Here is a 25,704-nt window from a genome sequence, read left to right as displayed (position 1 = left end):
TGGTTTTCTCTGGGATGGTCCTGGTCCCGCCCCCAGTGTGCCCGGCGTCGTCACATCACTTCTGGGTGACGTGGAAGCGGCGCGCGCGCACTCCAGACGTCGGCCGGGAGTCCCCCGCTGCGGTAAGTTTCTGACTTGGCAACCCTATGAGTTTAGTGTGAGCCAACTCACAGTTTTTTAGCCTCCGGCTTGCACATTTTTGTCTTGGCTCAGGAAGGGATGGCTCCAGAGCAAACTGATTGATGCAGTCGCCAAATGGCTCCATCACAACTTTAATGCCGGTAGCTCACAAAGTAGGACTTTTGCTCACAAGACTCCACAGCTTAGAGGGAGCCCTGGTTGGAGCACATCTGCATTCCAAAGACCTCTCTGTCTTGCCCCACCAAAAAAACCCCTGCCGTTTGTGCAGGCCCCAAAGGGGCGCTGCCGGCTTCTGAGCTAAGCCACAGAAGCAACCCATTGCACGCGACAGGAAGCCCAGAGAAAGAAATCCGCAAAGCTGCCCACAAACACATTTATTTATTTATTTATAACCCGCCCTCTAGGGAGCCCTGGTTGGAGCACATCTGCATCCCAAAGGCCTCTCTGTCTTGCCTCACCAAAAAGAACCCTGCCGTTCGAGCAGGCCCCAAAGGGGCGCAAAGTCACCAACGAAGGAAATGCCGGCTTCTGGGCTAACAACAAATAAGGGGGTTGCAGTATGACTTAAACCAACACAATAGAACTACTGCAAATAGTGCAAATCATGCACATTCTAATTTGTATTAATGCAACAATATTGAATCCATTGTACACTTATGTTTTACAGAAAATACGGACGTCAGCAGATGAAACTGGACGAACTCCCCCGGAGTTAACATTCGTTTCGAGGTGTCTTTTTCATACATAAGACCTCATACAACTGTGCATCCACATGATCACGAATCTTCCAAATTGGACTTTCTTTTGTTCCTATACGTTTTGAAGTTACTCACAAACAGCTCTTAGCCATAATATCAAAACCAGGCTGATCATAAGTGTACAATGGATTCAATATTGTTGCATTAATACAAATTAGAATTTGCATGATCTGCACTATTTGCAGTAGTTCTATTGTGTTGGCTTCTGAGCTAAGCCACAGAACCAACCCATTGCACGTGACGGGAAGCCCAAAGAAAGAAATCCGCAAAGCTACCCACAAACACATTTATTTATTTATTTAAATTTATAACCCGCCCTCCCCGCGAACGGGCTCAGGGCGGCGTACAGATGGGGCCAATGCCCAATACATAAAACATTAAAACTGCATTTTAAAAACATTCAATACAGCATAAGTGCTCTCCACAATATCTAACGTTTAAAAAATGCACAAATATGTATTTAACAATCCCTTTCCTTTTTAGGATGTTTCGATGAAGAAGGCGACGATGTAATTTGCTCCGCCGGCTTCCAACGGAGAGCACAACCGAGCTATTTCAGACTGCATTCAGATTTTCAGCTGAGCATTTTGCCATGCCGTTCCAAAGGTCTTCCAAGGGACCCACTGTCGGATTGCAGACACTTGAAACCTTTCGACAATCTCCAACACCTCTCTGGCTGTTTCAGATGCCTTCCCACCCTGGGAAAGCAGTGCCGGCAATTGCGATCTTCTGGGTACGCTCGGCCAGAATTATTTCCCGCAGGGCAGGGGTGAGCAGGAGAGGATGGAAGACACATTGCGGGTCTGGAAGTTATCGAATATTAATGCCTGCTTTTAGAGTGGCACTTAACGACTGATTTTTAAATTAACTCTAAGCCACTTGGAATCCGGCCAGGGAAGCCTTTAGATTCGCAGCGCACTTACGCTTCTCGAAGAGACATTAAGGTGGATAAAAGTCTCAGGAGCCACAGGTGGGAATTAAAAGCCATGCTCCCGCTGAGCGACGGAGTCTTGTGAGCAAAAAATCTACTTTGTGAGCTACCGGCCTGAAAGTTGTGGGCGAGTGACTTGGCTGCTGCATAAATTAGTTTGCTCTGGAGCCATCCTTCCTGAGCGAAGACAAAAATCTGTGAGCCAGTGGCTAAAAAACTGCGAGCTAGCGCACACTAACTCAGCTTAGAGGGAACACTTGTTATGAGCATACTTTGACCGCAGCACCAGATCAGCGACCAGAAGGACAAAGAAAAGTTAGTTACCAATGCATTCTCCTTTCCCTGGTTCTAAAAAACATACTCTACTAGATGTGGAAACAGAGCAGACAATTTCAAGCTTAGTAAGGTGCAAACTGTTCCAAAGGTGTCTCATTACCTCAGGCTCCCTGTAGCCAGTGGGCCCGGCCACATGGCCAAGATGACTTCTGGCCAATGCTCCCTCTAAGCTGTGGAGTCTTGGCTGGCCCGTAGCTAACGTGGGGCCCGTGGGGCCTGGCCCCCTGGTCTTTCTCCTGGGCCCCCTCCTTCCCGGGCTCCTACATATGCCCCACCCCCTGACCTCACCGGAAGTGTGTCAGAAGGCAACACCCACCCCTCAGGCTCCACTGGACTCTTTTGGATTCCTAGCTATTGGGGGGGGGGACGTGCAGATCTGTCCTCACAGAGGGAGAGCTTGTACCTGAATAAAACTTGGTCTCAAAGGTGCCACTACTGTTTTGGATTGCTAGCTATTGGGGGGTGGGACGTGCAGATCTGTCCTCGCAGAGGAGGGAGAGCTTGAACCTGAATAAAACTTTGTCTTAAAGGCTCCACTGGACTGTTCTGGATTGCAAGCTATGGGGGGGGGGGATGCGCAGATCTGCCCTCACAGAGGAGAGCTTGTACTTGAAGGCAGGTGGGGGCGGGTGCTCTGCAACTTACCTGGCTGCTTCTTGCTCCTACTGGCCCGAATGAAGGCTGCTGGGAGCAGGGGGCGGGGCTTATTGCATGTGCCCGCCCCCTGGGCTCCTTACTGCCGGAGCTCCGCTCCTGTGCGCTCCCGCAGGAAACGACCCCTGGCCAATAGTGTTTTTTTGATTCAGAGCGAACCTCCATGAAAGTGTCTGGCCTCCCTTTGCAAATCATCTCAGCGAGAGAACCTCCTTAAGCTCGTAGGGTAGTAACTTCTTCTATGGGGGTGAAGAAGAGAGAGGAGAGAGACACGGAAGCTTGGTCCCTTTTGGAATAAAACCATTGCCTAAAACAGCAGAGTCAGTTTTCACAGAGAGTGTCAGGTCTGTATCTTGCAAAGGTAGCTTTGGCGGCAGAGGAGAGGCCTCACAAGAATGAGTTTAAATCAAGAGCGCGAAGGTACGGGCTGGATCTAAGGGAAAACTTTTTGACAGTCAGAAGGTGCGGTCAGATGGCGTGCTGGGAGCGGGTTAAACGGCTCCAGCCCCATGCGTTGTTTTTTTTTAACCTGGAGAATCGCGATCACACTCACCTCCTTGCTCCGGATGGCTGCACTGTTGTTTTTCTCTCTCTCTCATTTTGGGCATGTGCACAGGCAGCCATCTGTGGAACTAAAAGTTTTGCGCCTGCGCAGAACAGCAATTTCCTCTTCAACCCGACTGCTGTAACGCTTCCCTTTAAACTTTAAAGGAACACTTCCCTTTAAATGTTTACCCCTAAAATGGCCTCCGTCTAAAGGCTAAAACTAGGCACCGATTAAACATTGCTTTTAATAAAGCGGTGGTGGACCTCCGCCTATGCGCACACCGCCAACGCTTTTTTAAAAAATGGTGGGCGAAAAGTGGAAGCCTCGGTCAGCTCTTGAGCGGGGAGGGGGTTTAAACCGGAAGTGGCTCGACACCGGAGGAGTGATCACACAGGGGAAAAATGCGGCTGGAACCGGAGAATCAGAAAAACACCACTTGGGGACCTGGTAACAAAATACTCCGGGTTAAAGCGGTTTTGAACTAGAAGGCGACGGCTGGGGACACGAGGGAGATGTTGACCGTGTGATCGCGCAGATAAAATCAGGTTTTGAGGCAGGCCGAAAGTGGACTAAACGGCCCGTCTGACCGCACCCAGAGTTGTGCCACATTGGAACCAGCGGCCTTGGGAGGTGGTGAGCTCCCCCTCCCTGGCAGTCCTTAAGCAGCGGTTGGACAGACATTTGTCAGGGAAGCTCTAGGCTGGTCCTGCAGTGAGCAGACGGTTGGACTAGAATGGCCTGTATAGGCCCCTTCCAACTCTGCAATTTTATGATTCTGTGACTCCCAAAAGTTTATAACCTGGAAATCTTGTCGGTCTCCTAAACTGCTACTGGACTTGAATCTGGTTTTCACACTCATTGGTGTGACGAAGGCGGGTTGCAATAACTGTGGCCGCGTCCACAACAATCCTTTCCCACGCTCTAAAAGCACTGGGAGAAATTGTTCTGGTTAATGTGAAACCATTTGTTTCAGGGGAACAGAGGCCAATTTGGTGAAGTGGTTAAGTGCGCGGACTCTAATCTGGGAGAACCGGGTTTGATTCCCAACACCTCCACTTGCACCTGCTGGATGACTTTGGGCAAGCCACAGTTCTGTCAGAGCTGAAAGAGCAGTTTCTACCAGAGCTCTCTCAGTCCGGTGGCACCTTTAAGACGAGCAAAGTTTCATTCTGGGTTATCAGCTTTTGTCTGCATGCACACTTCTTCAGATACGTGCGTGCGTACGCACGAAAGTTTGCTGGTCTTCAAGGTGCCACCGGACTCAAGCTTCACTAAAGATCTTGTTTCGGAGGGGAGTTGTGTCAGTCCGCAGTGGAACGGGTAGATTCGAGCCCAGCAGCACCTTGAGAGACCAAAAGGACGTCCAGGGTATGATCTTCCGAGGATCGGTGTTCCCTTCATCAGATACAAGGGGGAATGAAGATCCCTAAGACCTCATATCCCACTGAGGTTGAGAGGGAAGAAGAAGAGATTGGATTTATACCCTGCCCTTCACTACCCAAAGGAGTCTGAGTGGCTTACAAACTCCTTTCCCCTCCCCCTCCCCACAACAGACACCGTGAGGTAAAAGAAGAGATTGGATTTATACCCTGCCCTTCACTACCCAAAGGTGTCTCAGAGTGGCTTACCATCTCCTTTCCCTTCCCCTCCCCACAGGAGACACCCTGGGAGGTAGGTAGGGCTGAGAGAGCTCTTGACAGAAACGGCTCTTTTTCAAGGACAGCTCTTATCAGAACTACGACTTGCCCAAGGTCATCCAGCCAGGTGCAAGTGGAGGAGTGGGGAATCAAACCCGGCTCTCCCAGATTAGAATCCGCGCACTTAACCACTACACCAAACTGTTTCAAAGGAGGCATGCGAATAGGGACGCCAGCTTACAGGTGGGGCCTGGGGACCCCCTGGATTTACAGCTCACCTCCAGACTACAGAGATCAGTTCCCCTGGAGGAAATGGGATGCTTTGGAGGGGGGACTCTAAGGCGTGGTGCCCCACTGAGGTCAGAGTCCTCCCAAAGTTCCGTCCTCAAATCTCCATCAGTTCGAGTTTCGCAACCTGACTTTGGCAACTCTACCTGCCCCCATCCCCCTCTGGTGCCCGGGGGGACACCTGGTAACCCTGTCTGCAAAGGTACGATGCAAACAGTAATCAAGTTGATTAGAGCAGGGGAGAAATGCGATAGGGCAGGAGGTGGTGGCCTGATCCAACATGGGCTTCTCTTATGTTCTTAGAGGTCCATCAGTGGCTATTAGCCACAAGGTATAGATAGGAACTCTTGGTCTGGGGCAAGGGATGTTCTGTCTTCTTGGTGCTTGGGGGGGGCACAGTGGGAGGGCTTCTAGTGTCCTGTCCCCACTGCTGGACCTCCTGATGGCACCTGGTGTTTTTGGCCACTGTGTGACACAGAGTGTTGAACTGGATGGGCCATTGGCCTGATCCAACATGGGGTTCTCTTCTGTTCTTATGTCTGGGGCAAGGGTTGCTCTGTCTTCTTGGTGCTTGGGGAGGGGTCAACAGTGGGAGGGCTTTCTAATGTCCTGGCCCCACTGCTGGGCCTCCTGATGGCACCTGGTATTTTTGGCCACTGTGTGACACAGAGTGCCGGACTGGATGGGTCATTGGCCTGATCCAACATTGGCTTCTCTGATGTTCTTATGAGTTGAGACCTATGGATCGAAGACTGCCGAACACTGACCCAACCCCCCCCAAATCCTTTGTAATGTTCTGGGGCCTCGTATCGAGACATTCGGGGGACGGTCTGAGCAGAGGAGTTGGCACGACGGGTCCTTCTGCAGCAGAAAGTTGGCAGACCACCACCAGAGAGGCAGGACCGAATTCCTGGGGTCCCTGCGGTGGGTTCGACACACAGCGCAGAAATGAAGAGATGGCTCTGCTAGCAGGGCGAATTCATACTGCTAAAATAGAAAAATCACATTTTATTCTGGATCGAAACAAAACTATCCAAATTTGGGGGGGGGGGTTCTTTTCCTTCCCTCCCCCCCCAAAACAAATCAGCAGAAACATCCCATCGGACTTCTATGCAAAACGAAACCAACCAACCAACCACCGCAACCCGCTTTTTTTCTTTGCTGCCAGCTTCAGGTTTACAATTCGTACAATTCTGCATCGAGCCCGGCTGAACAGAGCGAGAACTGGATACACATAGCATATCTAATTTTTTTTCTCACGTGATAGCTTAGTTTCTGGGGGAGGAGGGGGTCTTTCCCCATTTACAAAAGCGTGAAAAGGGACCGAAGGGCATACACAGCGCAATGGAATGTGCACAAGGGCTGACTGGCTCAAACCAAGCCGATATATACCCGAAGAACATGCTTCCAGACTCCCCAAAACATTCTTTTCGGAGAGCTGAGCTAGCATCACTGGGATGGGGGCACTGGGGGGGCAGGGCTCTTTTTGTAGCAGGAGCTCCTTTGAATATTAGGCGACACCCCCCCTAATGTAGCCAATCCTCCGAGAGCTTACAGAGCTCTTCTTACAGGGGCTACTGTAAGCTCTTGGGGGATTGGCTACATTAGGGGTGTGTCGCCCAGGGCTCTTTTTGTAGCAGGAGCTCCTTTGAATATTAGGCGACACACCCCCTAATGTAGCCAATCCTCCAAGAGCTTACAGAGCTCTTCTTACAGGGGCTATTGTAAGCTCTTGGAGGATTGGCTACATTAGGGGTGTGGCAGGGCTCTTTTTGTAGCAGGGACTCCTTTGCATATTAGGCGATACACCCCTAATGTAGCCAATTCTCCGAGAGCTTACAGAGCTCTTCTTACAGGGGCTACTGTAAGCTCTTGGGGGATTGGCTACATTAGGGGTGTGTCGCCTAATATGCAAGGGAGTTCCTGCTACAAAAAGAGCCCTGCGAATCCTCCATACACAACCCCCAGGAACTTCAGTGGAAGCTAAAGGTGTGGCGGATGCCGGCACTATCCCTTATACGGATTTAGACGAGCCTTAATCCTTCTGATGGTTTATTTCAATTCCAATCGACTGTATTTTTCCGGGGAAGGGGAGGAGGCGGGGGGTAATGAAGAAACCCCAAATAGTAACAAACATATTCTGTTTTTTTTGTTTTTGTTTTTTAAACTGAATTCCCGCCTGCTATCTGTACACAGTTTGTACAGCCGGAAGAGGTCTGTAATGATTCTGAACGGGTTTCCCTAAAGTGACAGAATAAAAGCTGTAATAGATGGGGGCAGGGTAAAAGTTGACTCCCAACTTTTTAATACATATATATATATACTTTACAACAACGAGCAACGGAATCCCGGCAGGGTCAGCTTTGTTCACGATTCGTTCGAAGGCGACCCCTGCCTGAAGTGGGAGCCCACTTTCGATAATTAATCGTTCCTTTCTCAGTTTTTAAGCCCTGGGGTTTTATTTCAAGGGTGAAACGAAGCATCTGAAACAAGGAAAGGGTTGTGTGTGGTTTTTTTTAGAGGTCCCCTTCTCCCCCCGGTCTGTTAAGTCTCATCTTTGACATCTGAACTGTTGGAGGAGAGAAATTCCTCCTGGAACTCCGCTTTGTCGGGATAGAGTTTGATGTAAGTGTCTACCATCAAATCCAGGTCGTGCTTGATATCAAAGTTTATGTTCAGCAAGGCCAGGTTGCTTGACCTCTGCTCCGTTAAAGTGTTCCGCAGGTAGGCCTTCAAGCGCCGCCGGCCGACTTCGAACTTCTCGTTCTCCACCTTCATCACCGGGAGGATGCACAGGACCTTGAGCAGGGCGTACACGTTGGGGAAGTACTTGATGTCGGGCAGGTGAAGGGCTTCATAGATCGTCGTCGGCAGCTCGATATCCTTCCCTCGGTGCTTCCACTTGATTCGCCAGCAGTGGAGCTCCGCCAGCAGCGTATCCGGATTCGGGAGGTCGTTCTTGTACATGTCGGCGTGATGCTCCTCGGAGGTGTTGAATTTGAGCTGCCCCATGACCGAGGGCACTAGGGACAGGCATTTCAGGGCCCGCAAGTGCTGCTCTGAAAAGATGTCCTTCAGCTCCTGGATTATGTGTTCCACGGTCGGAATGCTCAGGGCCTCTTTGTAATAGTTCTCCGGCGTGACCTCGGAGTCCATGCTCCCTTGCTGCACTCTGCAGAACTTCCCGGGGAGCTTAATGGGCAAGTCCAGCTTGGTGGCCAGGTTCATCGCTTCCTCGAACCAGAATTCGTGGTAAACCTCGATATTCTCCATCACCTCGTTCAGGGAGTGCAGCACGGCGGTTAGGCTGCTGGCGGCGAAGAAGACGTCCGACGTCTGGCCCTGGAGGTTCTTGCCGAAGGCCCTTGTGAACGAGAGGATGTTCTTCACGATCACAACTGTGACCACAAAGTCAAAGTCGGCCAGCGCGCTAGAGAGGATGTATGCTCGGCCGGCGACCAAGGTGTTCCACCGGCTGGAGGACTCGTTGATGCTGTCCAAGCATAACACCAGGGACTGCATGAGGTCGACTATAATCTCAAAGGTATCGTGCCGGCCTGTCCAATGGGAACGGACAATGTCCTTCAGATCCTTCCCCCTTTCCTCGCTATTCTGGAACAGGAGGGAAATGACATTGTCCAAATCAGCTAGCACCTGCGACTGGTGAAAGAAGGAACAAACTTCTTCTATCGTCCCTAGCGCGATGGAAATGCCCAAGACCGGAACAGACTTGGCAAGCCATATGTTCAAGGCACAGGAAGAGGAAAGCGTATATACAGCCTGGGGGTATTTTTCCAAGATCCTCATGGCTACGGTCTTCATCTTTGAAGCGAACCCGCTAGAGACGATATAGGCCTGGCCTCGGCAATACTCCATGTTCAAGCCCCATTTTTCAATGATGGTGGTGTGGAAATTGACGGCCAGGACGTCGGGATCCGCCTCGTACGGCAAGAACCCAATGAACTCTTCCCGCAGGTTGTGAGAATCGTCGACGAATCTCACCAGCACGGGCAAGTGGTCCTCTCCGGCTAGATCCACCACTTCCTCCGTGATGATGGAGAAGAACTGGGAATCTCGGATCTCCCTGAGCGTCTCCTCTCGGATGCAGCTCTCGCAGATATCCAGCATCTGCTTCTGCTGGGCTTGCGAGCAGTAGGCCAGGTTCACCGCCGTAGTCTCAAACCGCTTCCTCAGAACCTCGTCGCCAGAATTTATTCTGAAGTCCAAGAGAGCCTGGAAGTTGTCCGGGGTAAAAATTCCTTCCGGGAGTTCGTCTGTGCCGTGGCCGTCCAGAGGAATGTTCTGTCTCCCCATCAGGATCAGGATTTCAAATAAAGATTTTAGATAATCTTTGTTCTCCCTCTCTTCTTGAGTTAAAAGGGTGTCATCTTTCACTGGCTCGTCTCCTCCTTCCTCGGAAGCTGGGTTCTGCTCATTCTCAACAGACTCCGGGTTGCTCTTTTCTTGCTCGTAAACTTCATCGACTAGAGGGGAAGAGAGAAGAGATAACTGAAACTGCAATAAAATAAAAAATCCGGCCAATACTTTCCCCACAATCTTTAAGCCTCAAAGAAAAACTTACTGACAACTGACAGGATTCATGAGTGAAATGGTATGAAGAATTACATGCATACTTTTAGAATCTAGAGCAAGGGTGTCAAACTTAAGGCCCGTGGGCCAGAAGTGGCTCACCCATGGCTCTTTTCTTCCCCCCTCCTTCCCCCACCCTTTGAAGCTTGAAGCTACCAAAGTTCCCAGCTCCCTCCATCTTGTCTTTGCCTGCTTTAGCAGGAACTCTTCTGGGCTTGCAGTTATAAAGAAAATACAGAATGGATTTTTCCATTAAGGTCTCTGCACCCAGATAGACTACTCTGGGATTGTTTTCAGCAGTAGGAACAGTGCTCTGGGACTGCAATGACAGCCCTCAGAGTAGAATGACGGTCCCTAGCAATAGAACCTGTGTTCTGGGACTTTCACTGATAGCCCCTATATAGTCTCTCCCCTTTTCCTGCTTCCTTCACTCCTTCCCATCAAGACAACCTACCTTTATATGCATCCCTGTCTTCAGTCTTCCCTCCCCCTGCCAGTATCCCACTGGGCAAATTCTGTTGTCTCTGGCTGCTATGCCATGCCCAGTCGTGCAGTCAGGAACCCACAAAGACTTCCAGGGACTACCCCACTGGTGGACCTCCTGATGGCATGGGTATTTCTGGCCACTGTGTGACACAGAGTGTTGGACTGGATGGGCCTTTGGCCTGATCCAACATTGGTGTCTCTTATGTTCTTATGTCTGGGGCAAGGGATGCTCTGTCTTCTTGGTGCTTGTGCGGGGGCAACAGTGGGAGGGCTTCTAGTGTCCTGGCCCCACTGCTGGACCTCCTGAGTGCCACTGGTATTTTTGGCCACTGTGTGACACAGAGTGTTGGACTGGATGGGCCATTGGCCTGATCCAACACTGGCGTCTCTTATGTTCTTATTTCCCCCGTATCCTCCACTCACACTGTTTCCTCTTTTCCGCCTCCTGGCAACCCCACCTTCACCTTTCCCTGCTTCCTTTTCTTCTTCCCACCCCCTACCAACCTTCTACATACCCTCTCGTCTTCAACTATATTTTTTTCTTTCATGTATTCCCTATTCTCTAACCACTATACCACACTGGCTCTTGTGGGGTGGTTGCTGTTGAACAGTGGCAAGCAGCCAGGCTTGGGTGAGTCATGCAAGCCAGGTGGTATCAAATTGTTCAGTGGCTGCTGCCAGGCTTGGTCCTGAAAGTCCTCCATCAAAGGCCAAACGGGGCTGCAAAGAGCCCTGGCCTCTCCCCATGCCTTTTACTGACAGAAACCAAAGCTGGAAGGCTGGCAATACCTTTGTCTCACAGACAAAACAACCGCCACTGTGAAGCCATTCATTTCTTAAAGCTACAGGTGCTGCTTGTATTATTCTGGGGGTTTTTTAACACCCAAGTTTTCATTGTTGGGGGTTCCCCCCTCCCAAATTTCAGATTTTTCTGCAAACCTGGAACATTTTTCAGGTTTGTAAAAGACCTGTCTTGCTCCCTGCTTCCTTTTCTTCTTCCCACCCCCAACCAACCTTCTACCTACCCTCTCGTCTTCAGCTATATTTTTTTCTTTCACTTATTTCCTATTCTCTACTATACCACACTGGCTCTTGTGGGGTGGTTGCTGTTGAACAGTGGCAAGCAGCCAGGCTTGGGTGAGTCATGCAAGCCAGGTGGTATCAAATTGTTCAGTGGCTGCTGCCAGGCTTGGTCCTGAAAGTCCTCCATCAAAGGCCAAACGGGGCTGCAAAGAGCCCTGGCCTCTCCCCATGCCTTTTACTGACAGAAACCAAAGCTGGAAGGCTGGCAATACCTTTGTCTCACAGACAAAACAACCGCCACTGTGAAGCCATTCATTTCTTAAAGCTACAGGTGCTGCTTGTATTATTCTGGGGGTTTTTTAAGGGGTTTAACCCCCAAGTTTTCATTTTTGGGGGGTTCCCCCCCCCCCCAAATTTCAGATTTTTCTGCAAACCTGGGACATTTTTCAGGTTTGTAAAAGATCTGTCTTGTCTGTTCATGTCCCCAGTCTCCAGATTTAAATATCCACAGGTGGGGCCATGTTGAACATTAGATATACTGATAATGTGCAAGCCTACACACACATGGGCTGCTTGCGATTCAATCAATCTTTACGACAGCCACAAGCCACGTATACAATAAAACTGTTTGCTATTGAATGGGAGCAACGCTGTTCAGTGTGCTTCAGTTCCACATTCCACGTGCTTATGATAAAGCACATCAAATGCCAAAATAAACATCTTCATCTGCCCAGAGCCGCAAAACTGCTCAATATGTCACTTTAAGACAAAATATTCTTATCTGTACATTTGATCCAATGAAAAGCTGTATCATATTACCTTGTAGACATGGGAAAGATATTAAGACTAGAAAGAGAGAGGAAGAGATTGGATTTATACCCCGCCCTTCACTACCCGAAGGAGTCTCAGAGCGGCTTACAAACTCCTTTCCCTTCCCCTCCCCACAGCAGACACCCTGTGAGGTAAAAGAAGAAGAAGAAGAGATTGGATTTATACCCCGCCCTTCACTACCCAAAGGAGTCTCAGAGCGGCTTACAAACTCCTTTCCCTTCCCCTCCCCACAACAGACACCCTGTGAGGCAGGTGGGGCTGAGAGAGCTCTTTCGAGAGCCGCCCTTGAGAGAACAGCTATGAGAGAACCAATGTTCCCTCTAAGCTGTGGAGTCTTGTGAGCAAAAATTCTAACTTTGTGAGCTACTGCCATTAAAGTTGTGAGCAAGAGATTTGGCTGCTGGATAAACTAGTTTGCTTTGGAGCCATCCCTTCCTGAGCGAAGACGAAAATGTGTGAGCCAGAGGCTAAAAAACTGTGAGCTAGCTCACACTAACTCAGCTTAGAGGGAACACTGGAGAGAACTTGTGACTGACCCAAGGTCACTCCAGCAGCTGCATGTGCAGGAGTGGGGAATCAAACCTGGTTCTCCCAAATTAGAGTCCGCGCTCCTAACCACGACACCAAACTGGCTCTCACTTCTTTACTCTCTACACCAATCTGGCTCTTTTTGCTAGCTTGCCCAAGCTATAAATTGGCCACTGCACGCATCGCAAAGAGGTACAAGGCGTCAGGACTCCCAGATGAGCACACTTTTATGACACACATTTGCAAGGATGCTAACAAAGGTGCATCTAGGATACACACTTAAAAATGTAACTAAGGAAGAGGTCGGTATAACAAAGCGGGCGCGATTCAGCCAAAGTCAAAGATGCCGAAGTCCCAGATCTGAGCATATGCTAAGCCAGGGGTCCTTAGCCTTTCTGAGCCCGCAGGTACCTTCGGAATTTTGACAAGGTATGGCAGGTGCAGCCACACCATGGCTGCCACAGCTTATCGTCAGTCACACAGTGAAGATCCTCGTGTTGTGGCGGTAGGTGCTGGCAAAGCAATGTCTTCTAAAAAAACCCCGTGCAGCCAATTAAACCGCCAATGACCAACCAGAAGCCTGGCTGGGCAAAAGCTCCACATGGCCCCACTTTCTAAAACACTTGCTAAGCTCCAGGAAAGGTTTCAGCGGGCAATGTGCTAACCTTTCCCACTGAAATCAAGCACAATGTAAGTGCCATCAACTTGGCTGGATCCTGCCCGGCGCACAAAACTAAAAATCCAAAAGTAATCTGGCCTTGGACAGAATTCCAGAGTCGCGTGAATGGGGGCCCTGCACAATGCCTTTAAAGTGGAGGAGGAGATTAGATTTATACCCTGCCCTTCAATACTGGAAGGAGAGCGGTTTACAATCTTCTTTTCCTTCCTCTCCCCACAACAGGCACCCTGTGAGGCAGGTGAGGCTGAGAGAGCTCTTTCGAGGACTGCTCGTGAGAGAACAGCTCTGAGAGAACTTGTGACTGACCCAAGGTCACTCCGGCAGCTGCAAGTGGAGGAGTGGGGAATCAAACCCGGTCCTCCCAGATTAGAGTCTGCGCTCCTAACCACGACACCAAACTGCCTACTAAACCCTGCCTATCCCTGAGAAATGAAGTGGCTTCGGGAAAGGAGAGAACCCCTCAACAGACCCATTGGGGCAGCTTATCGTCCAACAGAATTTGTCACTTACTCTTTTGCTGCTTTAACGTCCTTATTTCCTCTTCACTCTGGGGAGGGAAGAAAAACAGGGCTCAGTGAGACACCGCTTGGTGAGTCTGCAAAACAACCGCGCTCACAAACCAGACAGCCTCCCTCTGAAGACCTTGGGTCCTGTTATTAGTCAACATGGAATGTTTCCAGCAAGAGTTGATAAGTGGTATTTGATAAGAATTGGGACTGCTACACGCTCAGATAAAGTCTGTATTGCGAAACGAATGTTCACACTGCGCGGTATTCGTTAGGGTGTGAGCGATGACAGAAGGCTATTCCTTACAGAGCTACAGAAATACTTCAGTAAATGTCTCCGTTATCTTTATCACGGGTTTTTGGAGTTTGAATCTAAGCATGAAACTTTATGAGGCACCTAAAGGACTTGGATGGCCTCTGGTATTTGACAAAGGGACCTCTGACACTTTGACAACTCATACCGCCAAAAGAAAAATCTCGTTAGTCTCTAAGGTGTTAAGGGTCAAGGTCTCCCTTGCTCGAAAGCCGGTCGAGTCCGACTCTAGGGATGCAGTGCTCATCTCCGTTTCCAACCGGCGCTGTCCGAAGACGTCTCCACGGTCATGTGGCTGGTGTGACTAGACGCCGAGGCGCACGGAACGCTGTTACCTTCCCGCCGAAGCGGTACCCATTTATCTACTTGCAGTTTCTTGCTTTCGAACGGCTAGGTTGGCAGGAGCTGGGGCCGGAGACGGGAGCTCACTCCGTCACGCGGCACTCGGGTCTCGAACTGCCGAACTACCGACCTTTCGGTCTGCAGCTCAGCGTCTTAACCACTGAGCCACCTCAGCCCTCTCTAAGGTGCTACTGGACTCAAATGAAGCTCTTCTACTGCAAGCCAACATGGCTGCTCTATTTATTTATTTATGTCTTCGGCTTGCTACCCCGCTCTAACCCCCGAAGGGGTCTCTGAGCGGCTACAGTTATTCATTATCCCTAACCTACGGCCACAATTCTCTATGAAATGCAAACTCTGTAGTCCTGAAAAGACAAAATTCTTCAACGGTGTTATCCTCCATACAAGTGATAGCATTTTGCAGGCAAAAAGGAGTCACACGTTTTTGAAAGTACATGATACATATCCACAGGACAGACATAAATCATTCTTGCGTGGTTATCTGCTATCTTATATCAAAAACTTCATGCTGCATGTTATCAGCGAGCAGTGCTTTATCTGAAAAAAAAAAGCATTTATTCATTCTAAAAGACAAAATGTCTCATAGCCTTTTCCCCCCAGGGCCACCTAAAACTTCAGACTTTGAAAGCCTAGAATAAAGTCCTCAAACCCCCCCCCCCCCCCATTTTCCTGGGTTTTTTCCCCCCCTTGGGTTTTCACAGTAAAGGAAAGGTTCCTTCCTGCTCTGGGTTACCAGCACAGAGATCCAGCTTTCCGGAGTTCTCACACAGAATTGTAAAGAAAACACAAAGAAAGGGGGCTGTGGCTCAGTGGGCAGCCAGCTTAGTGTGTCTGTAGCAGCAGACAAGAGCAAGAGTCCAGGAGCACCTTCAAGACTAACAAAATCTGTGGCGGGGGAGGAGCTTTCGTGAGTCACTCCTCGCTTCTTCAGATACAGCTAGAATGAGAGCTCATGGGTCCTTATATCACAAGGTCGATGGATCTCCATTCTGTTTGGCTAAATGTGTTGCCTTCCATGGAGAGAGCTCAAGATGGGCAGCCGTGTTAGTCTGCCTGTAGCGGTGTTTGGTGTGGTGGTTAAGTGCGTGGACTCTAATCTGGGAGAACCGGGTTTGAGTCCCCACTCCTCTACTTGCACCTGGCTGGATGACCTTGGGCAAGCCATAGTTCTCTCAGAGCTGTTCTTGAAAAAGAGCAGTTTCTGTCAAGAGTTCTCTCAGCCCCACCTACCTCACAGAGTGTCTGTTGTGGGGAGGGGAAGGGAAAGGAGTTTGTAAGCCGCTCTGAGACTCCTTTGGGTAGTGAAGGGCGGGGTATAAATTCAATCTCTTCTTCTTCTTCTAGCGGCAGACAAGAGCAAGAGTCCAGGAGCACCTTCAAGACTAACAACATTGGTGGCAGGGGAGGAGCTCCCGTGGGTCACTGCTCGCTTCTTCAGAGACAGCTGGAATGGGAGTCCACCTGTCCTTTTATCACAAGGTCGATGGATCTCCATTCTGTTTGGCTAAATGTGTTGCCTTCCATGGAGAGAGCTCCAGATGGGTCGCCGTGTGAGTCTGTCTGCAGCAGCAGAAAAGAGCAAGAGTCCAGGAAAAAGCCCCCCGATCATCCTCATCACTCTCCTCTGCACCCGCTCCATTTCGTCCACATCCCTTTTGAAGTGAGGCCTCCAGAACTACGCACACGACTCCAGGTGCAGCCTGACCAATGCAGTGTACAGCGGGACTATGACAATGCTTTCCAGGTGTGAGTCAACGCACAACCACTGAAGACAGCTTAAATCGTCTTTTATTTAATTTCACGTGCATTCAGTAGATCATTTACTCACAATTGAGCTGATAGCTGGATCAAGACGTTACATCTTTCTGATCTAGGTCAATCCTATGGCCGCAGTGAGAAAGAGATGGGCTTCCCCTCTCCTTGCGGTAAGTGTTGATGGACAAAGAAACGGAAGAGAACAATAAAGCTTCTATCTTTGCACCTCTGAGCTCAGGAAATTACTCTTAATGAGCCAGTCAGAGGGAAGCTTCTGGGACCCCTAACTGAGAACTACAATTCCCAGGTGCAACTACTCTTAAAGATACACAGCAGCTTTACTAAACGGCAGTTAACGCTGGCTGGGGCAGCACAGTCCTTCTATCACAAGGCTGATGGATTCCCGTTCTGTAGGGCTAAACGTGGTGCCTTCCATGGAAATGAATCCAGATATTAGTCTGTCCGTAGCAGTAGAATGGCGATGGCGAACCTAAACAGCATGATAAAAAGTAGAGACATCACCCTGCCAACAAAAGTCCGCATGGTCAAAGCAATGGTATTCCCAGTAGTCATGTATGGCTGCGAGAGTTGGACTATAAGGAAGCAATGGTATTCCCAGTAATGTAAGGAAGCAATGGTATTCCCAGTAGTCATGTATGGCTGCGAGAGTTGGACTATAAGGAAGGCCGAGCGCCGAAGAATAGATTCTTTTGAACTATGGTGCTGGAGAAGACTCTTGAGAGTCCCTTGGACTGCAAAAAGATCAAATCAGTCAATCCTAAAAGAAATCAACCCTGACTGTTCCCTGGAAGGCCAGATAATGAAAATGAAGCTCAAATACTTTGGCCACCAACCTCTGAGCTCAGGAAATTACTCTTAATGAGCCAGTCAGAGGGAAGCTTCTGGGACCCCTAACTGAGAACTACAATTCCCAGGTGCAACTACTCTTAAAGATACACAGCAGCTTTACTAAACGGCAGTTAACGCTGGCTGGGGCAGCACAGTCCTTCTATCACAAGGCTGATGGATTCCCGTTCTGTAGGGCTAAACGTGGTGCCTTCCATGGAAATGAATCCAGATATTAGTCTGTCCGTAGCAGTAGAATGGCGATGGCGAACCTAAACAGCATGATAAAAAGTAGAGACATCACCCTGCCAACAAAAGTCCGCATGGTCAAAGCAATGGTATTCCCAGTAGTCATGTATGGCTGCGAGAGCTGGACTATAAGGAAGGCCGAGCGCCGAAGAATAGATTCTTTTGAACTATGGTGCTGGAGAAGACTCTTGAGAGTCCCTTGGACTGCAAGAAGAACAAATCAGTCAATCCTAAAAGAAATCAACCCTGACTGTTCCCTGGAAGGCCAGATAATGAAAATGAAGCTCAAATACTTTGGCCACCAAATGAGAAGGGAGCACTCACTGGAGAAGACCCTGATGCTGGGAAAGATTGAAGGTCAAAGAAGACGGGGACGGCAAAGGATGAGATGGTTAGACAGTGTCATGGATACAACGAACATGAAATTGAGCCAACTTCAGAGGACGGCGGAAGACAGGAGGGCCTGGCGGGAGCTGGTCCATGGGGTCACGGAGAGTCGGACTCGGCTGTGCGACTGAACAACAAAAAAGCAGTAGAAAAGAGCAAGAGTCCAGCAAGACCTTAACGACCAGCAAGATTTGTGGCAGGGGATGAACTTCCATGGGTCACTGCTCACTTCTTCAGATACAGCTCGAGTGTGAGCCCATCTGCCCTTTGCATGCAGAAGACCTGAGGTTCAATCCCCGGCATTGCTACTTAAAAAGGCTCAAGTAGGAAGTGATGTGAAAGATCTCTGCCTGAGACCCTGGAGAGGGGCCGTGGCTCAGTGATAAGAGCACCTGCTTGGCATGCAGAAGGTCCCAGTTTCAATCCCCGGCATCTCCAGTTAAGTGTCAGGAACTAGACGGTGTGAAAGACCTCAGCCTGAGACCCCGGAGAGCTGCTGCCGGTCTGAGTAGACGATACTGAACCTGATGGACCAAAGGTCTGATTCAGTAGAAGGCAGCTTCATGAGTTCGTGAAGGAATTTTCCACTGGGCCAGGCTGGAGAAACCAAGCCCAACCCAACCCACCTCGGCAGGCATTCAGACAACCGGGGAGCACCAGATTTGACTCAGCTCGGGACACCAGAAGCGGCAAGGAATATCTGCTCTGAGTCTTCCCTCTTCACGATTCACTGCAAAGTGAAAGGTTGCCCTCTCCCTCCCGGAGTTTGTGGCATCCGCGCCTGATGCCTCTGAAAAGGAACGGGATCGGTAGCAACCACAAGCAGTGCCCGGCCAAGCCAAGATTCGTGGACCCCCTGCTGAGGATCCTTTGTGATCACAGGTGCACACCCGGCAGCGGCTTCGAATGCCTTCTTTCATGTCCTTGCTGCAGTTCCGAGAAGAAATACATATATACATTTCTAGAGATGCACTGACAATCTGTTCTACATAAGAATGGCAGATTAAAAGGAACGTGCAACTTCATATCCCGTAAAAGCGGCAAATTTAGTGCACCCATGCTGACGTTGGGATTCACAAAAGTCCAAGGAGAGAGGCTCTGGGACGACAGATGATCTGTACTGCCGCTCCACCGAACTGCACTCTGTTTGGTAGAGCAATTTTAACTGAAAGCCAGTTTGGTGTCGTGGTTAAGTGTGCGGACTCTAATCTGGGAGAACCGGGTTTGATTCCCCACTCCTCCACTTGCAGCTGCTGGTGTGACCTTGGGTCAGTCACAAGTTCTCTCAGAGAAGGAGTTTGTACGCCGCTCTGAGACGCCGAGTGAAGGGTGGAGGATAAATCCAATCTCCTCCTCCTCCTCCTCCCCCCCCCTTATGGATGACATCTCTCGATTCAATTCTAATCCTTGCAGATTCTCTAGTTCTGTACAGCACCTAGATGCTGTTGTTGGCTGTCTTACATCACATTGTTCCTACTGCACTACTTTGAATTGCATAACCGCTTAGACTACAAATAAAACCAATGTGTCGCTTCTTACGTTTACTGACATATTTTTACCCTGCCTTTCCCACCCTTTGTGGTGGCTCAAAGCAGTTATCCTTCGCCAGTTCTTTAAGACCTCGGCCTGTGCTGTTAATTGAACACAACTTTGCAGTTAACAACATCCCCCGTGGAGACTTTGTTAACCTGGTACACTTCTGGTCCAGGACTGGCCAAGCTATCGCCTCCATCTTTGAACAGAAATCAATTTCACGCTCTGACTCCACATAATTTGCCATTCAGAAATTGTGATTTTGGCTGAGGCTGTAACATTCTGATGTCGGGTGATTGTTGTGTATTCTAGAAGGAACATCCAGCTGCAGGTAGCTGTAAACACTTGGGAAGCAGCTCTTAATGGTGAGGAAAAACCATTTGCTTGCGGAAGGGGAAAATTTGTCCAAACGTAAGAACACAAGTGAAACCACATTGGATCAGGCCAATGGCCCATCCAGTCCAACACGGTGGCCAAAACCCAGGGGCCATCAGGAGGTCCACCACCAGCGGGGCCAGAACTCCAGAAACCCTCCCACTGTTGCCCCCCCCAAGCACCAAGAAGACAGAGCATCACTGTTCCAGACATAAGGACATAAGGGAGAATCCATGTTGGGTCAGGCCAGTGGCCCATCCAGCCCAACACTCCATGTCACACAGTGGCCACAACCCAGGGGGCACCCTCCTGTCCACAGCGGGTCCAGAACTCCAGAAGCCCTCCCACTCTTGCCCCCCCTCCCCAAGCACCAAGAATATAGAGCGTTACTGCCCAAGACAGTCTTCCATCTACGCCTTGTGGCTAAGAGCCACCTCCGCTCCATATGTTTCTCCGTATGTTTAAAGATTGTCCAAATGGGTCTTTACAACAAAAAGACCCCTCCCACCAGATGACTTCTACCGTGTCTGACCCTGTAGAGTACTATGGGGTGAAAAGAAACACAAATGACTGCATTTTTGATCTTGCTTCGTGCAACCGCGATTGGAAGGACCTGACTCACCAGCTCTTTGATTCGCTTTCGGTGCCTGCTGTGCGGATTGTTCAGATGGCTCGTCAGGTCGAATATGGTGGGCACGGCGTTGTCTCGTAAGACCGTCCTGTAGGGACTCTGCGAAAGAAAAGACAGGCCTCGGTTTGCAGGTCCCTTCTAGAGGGAAACTATCACCTCTCGAGGAGGAGGGGCCGGGGCTCAGTTGGAGACCCTCTGCTTTGAATGCAGAAAGTCCCAGGTTCGAACCCCGGCATCTCCAGTTCAAAGGGTCCAGGCGGTAAAGGTAAAGGCTTCCCTTGCTCGAAAGCCAGTCGAATCTGACTCTAGGGGGTCGTGCTCATCATTTCCAAGCCAAAGAGCCAGCGCTGTCCGAAGACTTCTTTGTGCTCATGTGGCCAGCATGACTAGACGCCGAGGTGCTCGGAACGGTGTTACCTTCCCACGGATGCGGTGCCTATTTATCTGCTTGCAGTTTCTTGATTTCGAACTGCTAGGTTGGCAGGAGCCGGGGCCAGAGATGGGAGCTCACCTCCAACTCTTCATCCCTGGCACGAGAAGATTTGGGACCAATTTATTTTAGCTAAACTTACAAGCATCACACAACTGTCTGCTTCACGTTTTATCGCCACGTGGTCGCGTGTTCTTCAATATGTCAGATAAGGACACCAGTTTGGTGTAGTGGTTCAGTGCGCGGACTCTAATCTGGGAGAACCGGGTTTGAGTCCCCGCTCCTCCACTTGCAGCTGCTGGATGACCTTGGGCAAGCTATAGTTCTGATAAGAGCTGTTCTTGAAAAAGAGCCGTTTCTGCCAGAGCTCTCTCAGCCCCACCTACCTCGCAGGGTGTCTGTTGTGGGGAGGGGAAGGGAAAGGAGTTTGTGAGCCACTCTGAGACACCTTTGGGTAGTGAAAGGCGGGATATAAATCCAATCTCTTTTCTTCTTCTTCCTTCAAAGACCTCATATCACTCTTGGCTTCACTTTTAATCCTTGTCTAACTTAGGTTTTTAAGGAAGATCTATGATTATTAACAGAGTACGTTTAAGCTTTTTAATTCTAATCACCATTCCTTCACCATATGACTATTATATGGGCACTTGTATTTGGTCTTATTACTAGAGCTCCCTGCTCAATCTTGTGAGGTTCAGTACTATGTAAACATAGTAATTTATGCTTATTTTATTGACTTCTATAATGTTATATATTCTTGTAACTAATTTTATGTATTCTGTTAAGTTTCTTTTAATGTTATCGCTTGAAGTCTCGAACTGCCGAGCTACAGACCTTCAGGTCTGCAGCTTCAGCGATTTAACCTCTGAGCCACCGCGGCCCTATATGTGAAAGACCTCCGCCGGAGACCCTGGAGAGCTGCTGCCAGTCTGGGTAGACTATACTGACCTTGGTTTAGTGGTTAAGTGCGTGGACTCTAATCTTGGAGAGGCGGGTTTGATTCCCCACTCCTCCACTTGCACCTGGCTGGATGACCTTGGGCAAGCCGTAGTTCTGGTAAGAGCTGTCCTTGAAAAAGAGCTGTTTCTGTCAAGAGCTCTCTCAGCCCCACCTGCCTCACAGGGTGTCTGTTGTGGGGAGGGGAAGGGAAAGGAGTTTGTAAGCCGCTCTGACACACCTTAGGATAGTGAAGGGAGGGGTATAAATCCAATCTCTTCTTCTTCTTCTGATAGATAGATAGATAGATGATAGATAGATGATAGATGGATAGATGATGGATGGATAGAGGATGGATGGATGGATGGATAGATGGATGGATAGATGGATAGATAGATGGATAGATAGATGGATAGATAGATGGATAGATAGATGGATAGATAGATGGAAGATAGATGGATAGATAGATGATAGATAATGATAGATAGATGATAGATAGATGATAGATAGATAGATAGATAGATAGATAGATAGATAGAGATGCTCTCACATTCCAGAGCAACCATTGGCAAATATTGGCTTACTGAAACATTTATACCCCGCCTTTCCTCATGGTTCAAGGCCGCTTACGAAAACACTTAAAAATATGCTGTTAATCCAAAACCGCAAACCCCAAATATCCCTCTCCCCTTAAGAGATGTCTGCCATTCAACCCCCCTCAAATGCCCTGGTAAATAGACAGGCCTTGCAGTACCTCCCAAAGTCCTCCGGGGGGACTCACCTCTGCAGGAAGCCCGTCCCACAGAGCAAGAGCCACGGAATGCCAGACAGGCCTCCTTGAATGGTGGCACAGCCAACAGATGACAACTGTAGCTGGTGCACAGGGACATATGGAAGGTAGACAGTCCTTCGATACCGAGCACCCTCACCCGAGAACGCTTGTGTTTAAGTCTGCTTTTCTTAAGTGCTGTAAAACTTATGTAAAAGATAAAAAGGTAAAGATAAAGGTTCCCTTGCTCAAAAGCCAGTCGAATCCGACTCTAGGGTTGCGGTGCTCATCTCCATTTCAAAGCCGAAGAGCCAGCGCTGTCCGAAGACATTTCCGTGGCCATGTGGCCGGCATGACTAAACACCAAGGCGCGCGGAACGCTGTTACCTTCCCACCGAAGTGGTACCTATTTCTCTACTTGCAATTTCTTGCTTTCGAACTGCTAGGTTGGCAGGAGATGTAAAAGATACACATGGAGAAATATCCTGTAGTCTAACGAGGCCGTTGTTGATTTCTCACACAAAAGATACACAGGGAGAAATATCTTGTAGTCTAACGAGGCCGTTGTTGATTTCTCATACAAAATACCGGCCTGCGGATTAAAACTTGGCTTTACGCCCAATATCTCGTATGTAGATGCAGACTCCGAGAAGCCTTTTATATTTCCAGCCTGACTGCGAGCTTGCAACATTTGTTTTTCATGAGAAGACTCCCATGAAATAGGAGACGCTGGCAGAGGTACGCGCGTGATGTCATCTGCATTTAATCGGGATTTTTAGCTTGTGATAAACCGGGACTTGTAACGGGTGGAACACCTGCACCACTGAACAAGGCAAAAGCTGGAACGCATTTGGTGCTCCGGATTAACACAAGTTGGTGGTTCCTGATAAATACTCCTTATACTAATAGGCGGTAGCGGCAGAAAAGAGAAAGAGCCTGGTAGCACCGTAAAGACTAACAAAAGTTGTGGCGGGGTGGGAGTCCTCTTCAGGTACCTGAATAAGCGAGCAGTGACTCACAAAAGCTCATCCCCTGCCACAAATTTTGTAAGACTTTAAGGTGGAGGAGGAAGAGGAGGAGGAGATTGGATTTATGCCCCACCCTTCACTACCCGAAGGAGTCTCAGAGCTGCTTACAATCTCCTTTCCTTCCCCTCCCCACAACAGACACCCTGTGAGGTAGGTGGGGCTGGGAGAGCTCTTTCGAGGACTGCCCTTGAGAGAACAGCTCTGAGAGAACTTGTCACTGACCCAAGGTCACGCCAGCGGCTGCATGTGGAGGAGTGGGGAATCAAACCCGGCTCCCCAAATTAGAATCTGTGCTCCTAACCACCACACCACTGGCTGTGGATCTAAAACTGCCGAAGAGCCGATCTGGAGTATTTATCACATATTTTTCGGGCTTGCTCACTCAACATTTTTTGGTTACTTAATCCAGGGGTGTCGAACTCATTTGTTATGAGGGCCGGGTCTGACATAAATGCGACCTTGTTGGGCCGGGCCATGTGTGTCATAAAAGGTAGCAGAAATATAAACTTTATAAAGGACACAGACAAACACAAAGATTTTTTTAAACTTTAAATAACACATTTCCAGTGAGTTTGACACCCCTGATTAGCCCTGAAAATTGGTGTAATTTGTTTATACCTTCCACCCCCACCCCACCACCGGTGCTACAAACATGGAATTTAGCATTTTAACTGCCGGGAGGGAAAAACCTGCTTGCGGAAAAAGTTCCATTAATGCATCTGCAACTCTTCCACAAGCGATTTCTCAAGGGGCCACGCAGGACAGCCCCACGCATTAAAATATCCTTGGGCTCTTGACAGATGTAGTGGATGCAAAGCCCACTGCTTCTGGAGTCATTAATTCACTGGGCCGTTTAAGAGAGACTGTTATTTTAAAAACGTTCCGGGGGTCGTGGACGCTGTCCTCTTTTGGAGAGTGCAATTTCCCCCTAGAAGAGTTTCAGATGACTTTCTTTTATTGAAATGTGGTACCCTCAACGGGGCTACATGCCGCGGGAATCCCCAGAACACCAATCAGCCCTGCATGTTTTCACATTTAAGTAACCCGGAGGGGTTTCCGCGCTTCGAAATGCACAGGCTTGGCATGTGAGGAAGAAGCCGGAATTCGAGATCTTAAATTTCTCAGCTATTGTGGAGAGGGTCGGCCAATTAGCTACAGGCCGTAAATCAAGTCGTGAGTTTGATGAGACACCGATGTTGAAGAAACTCCCCTCCCTCTTTTCACTTACGCTCCTGCATATCATCGACGTTTCGAAGTGCTTCGCACACAGCCGGTAATGCTTGTTCAGTTGGTCTGGAGTCTTATCTTCCAGATCGGCCCTGCGGCAGTTTTCGACCCACCGCTGACATCTGCAGAGAGAGAGAGAGAGAGAGAGAGAGAGAGAGAGAGAGAGAGAGAGACATAACGTATCCACAGAGAGAGAGGGGGGAGAGAGAGAGAGAGAGAGAGAGAGAGAGAGAGAGAGAGAGAGAGAGAGAGAGAGAGAGAGAGTGTTTTAGCTGTCGGAAAGGGCTGAGACAGTGATTTCCGGATTGCGAACCAAAAGCCACTGAAAAACCGAAGACCAAGATTCGAGACAGGTAGCACCTTAATGATTGACAAGATAACCGGGGCCCAAGCTTCCCAGAGCCAAAGCTCTCTTTGTCAAATACAAGTAGGAATGGAGGTCCCTGTTGGACGAAGGGCACATTTACTCTTGGAAGGTTACACTCTGGAAATCTTGTAGGTCTTTAAGGAGAAGAATAGGAGATTGGATTTATACCCCACCCTTCATTTGGAGTCTCAGAGCAGTTTACAATCTCCCTTCCCTTCCCCACAGCAGACACCCTGTGGGGCAAGTGGGGCTGAGAGAGCTCTGTCAGGAACTACCCTTGAGAGAAGAAGAGATTGGATTTATAGCCTGCCCTTCACTACCCAAAGGAGTCTCTAAAAGAAGAAGAAAAGATTGGATTTATACCCCGCCCTTCACTACCCAAAGGAGTCTCAGAGCGGCTTACAAACTCCTTTCCCTTCCCCTCCCCACAACAGACACCCTGTGAGGTAAAAGAAGAAGAAAAGATTGGATTTATACCCCGCCCTTCACTACCCAAAGGAGTCTCAGAGCGGCTTACAAACTCCTTTCCCTTCCCCTCCCCACAACAGACACCCTGTGAG

At 49.3% G+C, this 25,704-nt stretch overlaps 1 protein-coding gene across 1 annotated transcript; it reads right to left on the bottom strand.

Annotated features, from left to right (window-relative positions):
- Positions 1 to 7,235: 7,235 nt before the first annotated feature.
- On the bottom strand, positions 7,236 to 24,899 carry PRKRIR (protein-kinase, interferon-inducible double stranded RNA dependent inhibitor, repressor of (P58 repressor); the record flags this gene model as incomplete). The annotated part of the gene is made up of 4 exons (XM_015415740.1): positions 7,236 to 9,776; positions 13,940 to 13,976; positions 20,379 to 20,486; positions 24,779 to 24,899. Coding segments are annotated over 4 exons (2,206 nt in total), but the record flags the coding sequence as incomplete, so codon positions are not given.
- Between the last annotated feature and the right edge of the window lie 805 nt (positions 24,900 to 25,704).

The sequence above is a fragment of the Gekko japonicus genome, unplaced genomic scaffold (genome assembly GCF_001447785.1).
Source record: "Gekko japonicus isolate JY-2015 unplaced genomic scaffold, Gekko_japonicus_V1.1 scaffold5266, whole genome shotgun sequence".
In the NCBI taxonomy this organism is placed as follows: Eukaryota; Metazoa; Chordata; class Lepidosauria; order Squamata; family Gekkonidae; genus Gekko; species Gekko japonicus.
The sequence above is the reverse complement of the archived record's forward strand: the minus strand, read 5'-3'. Positions and strand labels throughout refer to the sequence as shown.